The sequence below is a fragment of the Pieris napi genome, chromosome 14 (genome assembly GCF_905475465.1).
Source record: "Pieris napi chromosome 14, ilPieNapi1.2, whole genome shotgun sequence".
NCBI classification, from domain to species: Eukaryota; Metazoa; Arthropoda; class Insecta; order Lepidoptera; family Pieridae; genus Pieris; species Pieris napi.
The window spans coordinates 3,579,036-3,582,938 of NC_062247.1; the positions used below are offsets into that span (position 1 = coordinate 3,579,036).

The following is a 3,903-nucleotide window of genomic DNA, read 5'->3' on the forward strand; positions in this document are numbered from 1 at the left end:
ATAAATCATCTAAAACCGGAAGAATATCAGTTTTACATATTTATCTAGCTATCTAAGGTGTCCTATTTCGAAAATTTATTTGCGATCTAATAAAAATAAATTTTATTACAAAAACTTTGTACCAACGCGTTGATAAATACTTATCTTACTACCTCAGAAGAGAGAAGAATAATAATTCCGGTGTGTAATAATTATATTCACATTTTTACATACTTGCGATATTTCAAAATAATTATAATATTAAACGTGGTATACGCATAGTTTTTCCTGTTCCTAATATCACAAACTCATCGAATTATAAATATAGATATGTATACTATTATTATTCCCTAAAAGGACGGCAACGCATCCGTATCTGTGGATGCGTTGCCGTCCTTCCATTTTCCTCGTGTGGATAAAAAATATAGTAGCGATGACAAAGCGCTCTGTATACTATATGTATACCTGGATATATCCTGATAAATGTAACCTCAAATCCTCTCTGTTGCATCATGCTGTATCCTAGATGGATTTAGAGGGTAAATAATGTTCTCCACACTGATTCCGCCGTGGTGTAAGAGTATGCGGACACAAGCCACTATTACGATTTAAGTCCCACGATTAGTATATCTGCAGCTTCCCGGTTTTGTAGAGCTTAGACAACATTCAATACGTTTCTGACATACGGAAGTAACAGCTATGTTTCGACTCTGAATCTTCCCTTGGAGTTCCACATACCACTGTATGGTGCTATGGGCATTCCCAGCTTGCCTAACAAACGAGTATTTCTTTATTTATTAAGGATACTAAACAGATACATCACTATACAGAAAAAAAATGTAAAACATAAAATAAATAGACACATTGGACATATCCACAAAAAAAGTTTCACTAATAAAAAATACAATTCAAAGTTAAACAAGGCAAAACATGACAGCACAAAATTTAACACTAAACTAGCAGCTATAAAAAAATAAAAACAAAAAAACACAAAAACAAAAAAAATATATTGTCATTGCACATAGACATCATTTAACAATATACTAAGCCTAACTATAGACAAACAAGTAAATTAAAACTTACCTAATTTACTAAAAAGGATATTTAATATAAGAAAGTGTCCAATAACACTACGTACAGTCTCTATTACCACTTACCTACGTTTTTCCACTTACCTTATATGGTGGAATAATAAAATATTCAAATTTAATCATTTATTTTTAACTTATAACTGTATAAAATTTTCAATTTACAACTTTCATTATAATACATATTGACAACAAATTATCCACGAATTGTATCTTTAGATTTCTGATTTATAATGATATTCTTGAATAGTAGCCTAACTTAATTTTGATTACCAAATATTTTATTATGAAATTATATTAGTTTTAGTGTCCTTCAAAATTAGTTTTTTTACTATATCTAAAGCTTGGCAAAAAGATTGTTGAATGTTTTGGCAAGTAATAAATTATACCTTAAATTCATCAAAATTAGTGGAAATTTTTAAAGAAACAAACCAATTTACTTTAGCATCTTTGCCTGAGTTTATTTATAAGGCGTTGTATGTTTTATGATGTAAGGCCATGATATAACAAAATAAATACAAATTCAATTTTATATTTAATTATAGTTCGGCTGTAAATGTACTAGAAATAACGTAAAACTTTTTTCTGTTTAAGCCATAGCTAGGACCACAATGTTGGCCACATTTAAATTCATAGATTATCTTAGACTTTCTCCTGATTAAAGAAATTATGAGTTAGTATCCACTTTACAGATAAAGATGGCGCTGATCTAAGTTAATAATTCCTTATTTAGTCTAATAGGATAAACTTTTGAAACATTGTAATTAACAACTCTAGTCTAAGATTTCCAATAAAAAATCTATACAATTATCTAGCGTCCTACGAAAGTACTTAAAAGGCATTGCAATAAAATACTATTATAATCGAATAAAATTTAACCTAAATTTATTAACGGAGAACGTAATAAACGCGTTTAAATCTATGAAAATAGTATTTTTTTGAAAATTTTAATATTCGTAATAAAAAATTAACAAATTTATTAGGCAGTCGAGTGTTCATAGCATATTGAAACAAAAACGTTATTTGCATTGATATGCACCCTAAGGACTCCTAAACCTAACCCCTTAAAATGACCTAGGACACCTGTGAAGCACTCGAGATACTAGTAGAAATTGACTCAATTTCGCGAAGTTATAGACAAACAATTCGCTCAGTAAACGCCCCAATAATTGTCATCTCATTAGAGAGAGCGGCTCGCATAACCTGTGGCCCCACAGAATCCTTAACACGCAACGTGAACTCCTTCCTTGAGGGCGCTGGAAGCAAACCTCCCATCGCATTTAAAATTCTCGTTCTACCCGCGACATCTAGTGGTTCCCCTTCGGCACTATTACCCAACACTTTACGCACACACTTCGATTTACACACTTCTAACTCGGCCTCAAAGAGATCCCGAGCGGCCATTTCGCATGTCCTACGCGTGTCCAGACCGCCCACGCTGGAGTTCGTCCTTACAGCACCTTCGGCTTGGGCCTTAGCTGCACCCGCTCTTAGAATACCCGGTAGCAACAATTCAACTACCGCTTCTACAGTCCTTGAACGAAGGTAGTGTAAAACTTGTTCAGCTTCCCGACTTTCGTCAAATAATCTTCGTTGTCTCGCCGCCGATACAGGCCGTGCAACGCTCCACGCTTCAAGCCATGGATTTCCAGGTAATAACATACGATCGCCCAAACTACCACCATCGTCTGGCTTCCAGTCCCTTGGAGAGTACCATCGGACGAAATCACAGAGTTCTGAACCCGGATTTGCTGCTTTAAAAGCTTCCATATCGGATAATAGCGAAGCACTCATCATTCTCGCTCGTAGTTCTGAAGCTTTTGCGTCATCACCCAAACGCACCATTAGTTCCGCGTCCTCTTCTAACTGGTCTTCGGTTTTTGGGGCAGGATCCTGGAATGTAAATGTTTTTTTAAATATGAATTACTAAGACTTTTTATTTAATTTATTTGTTTTTTAGTATACGAAAAGAAAGTTTTGATTAACTTTCTCTTTTGCCAGAAATGTGTAAGTGTTGATATTAAATGACCGTGAAATGTATGACACGGATTTATTTATAACATTACTTTAATAACCTGCAATCAAACAACAGCTGATATGTTTACCTGCGTACGCGGAACATATAGAGGCTCTCCATTTTTCAACGTCGCATCTTCGAGACGACTTAACCTCCCCGCAGGTTTATTCCAGGGTTCATTTACTTGTTCATCATTATCTTCGTCGTCTGTACAATCAAAAAATTCCTCTTCAGAGGAATTCCCTAAACCAGTGTTGGAATTTTCAAGCGCTCGTTTAATACAACAATTTAACAGCTGCAATTTCTGATGTAAAAGACACGTTCTGGCATTCGGTGAACCATCAGTCAATCTGTAACAAACAACATTTATTTTATAGCATGAATTTACTAGACACATTCCAATTATTAACAAGCACGCTAGCATTCACGTAAAACCAACATCATTATAACTTTCACTGCGGAGGCAATTTGAAGAAATAAATATATGACCTCAAAAGATTGCGTTAAAAATACACCGAAGCTTTGGGGAAATTTCTCTTTCGTATGCAAATCGTGTAATTACAAAATGAAATTTAGTGCAACTGGAAGTTCAACATAAACATTGGATGCACCTTATATGCACCTCAGTGATTTAAAATTCTCTTGTTATGGCGCGACCCAGATACGCGCCAACGCTTCTTAAACCGTTATTGAAGTGAATTACTAATTCACTGGCATTCCGTTGATACGTTAGAAGAGTTTCTTTAAGATCCCTAAGCTTCTAATCGGTCGGTGAACCGTTTGTTTACCGGAGGTGGACGAGGTATCGGGTCAGATCTT

The 3,903-nt window shown here is 34.8% G+C and overlaps 1 protein-coding gene across 1 annotated transcript in view; it reads right to left on the reverse strand.

The window, feature by feature from the left end:
* Positions 1-1,178: 1,178 nt before the first annotated feature.
* LOC125056241 (rab3 GTPase-activating protein catalytic subunit) overlaps positions 1,179-3,903 on the reverse strand; it is a 29,247-nt gene continuing 26,522 nt past the window's right edge. Inside the window, exons 3-4 of the mRNA XM_047659274.1 lie at positions 3,173-3,434; positions 1,179-2,960 (exon numbers count right to left, since the gene is read on the reverse strand). Coding sequence (XP_047515230.1) covers positions 2,199-2,960; positions 3,173-3,434 — 1,024 coding nt within the window. The 3' untranslated portion in view covers positions 1,179-2,198. The remainder of the gene's footprint in view (positions 2,961-3,172; positions 3,435-3,903) is intronic.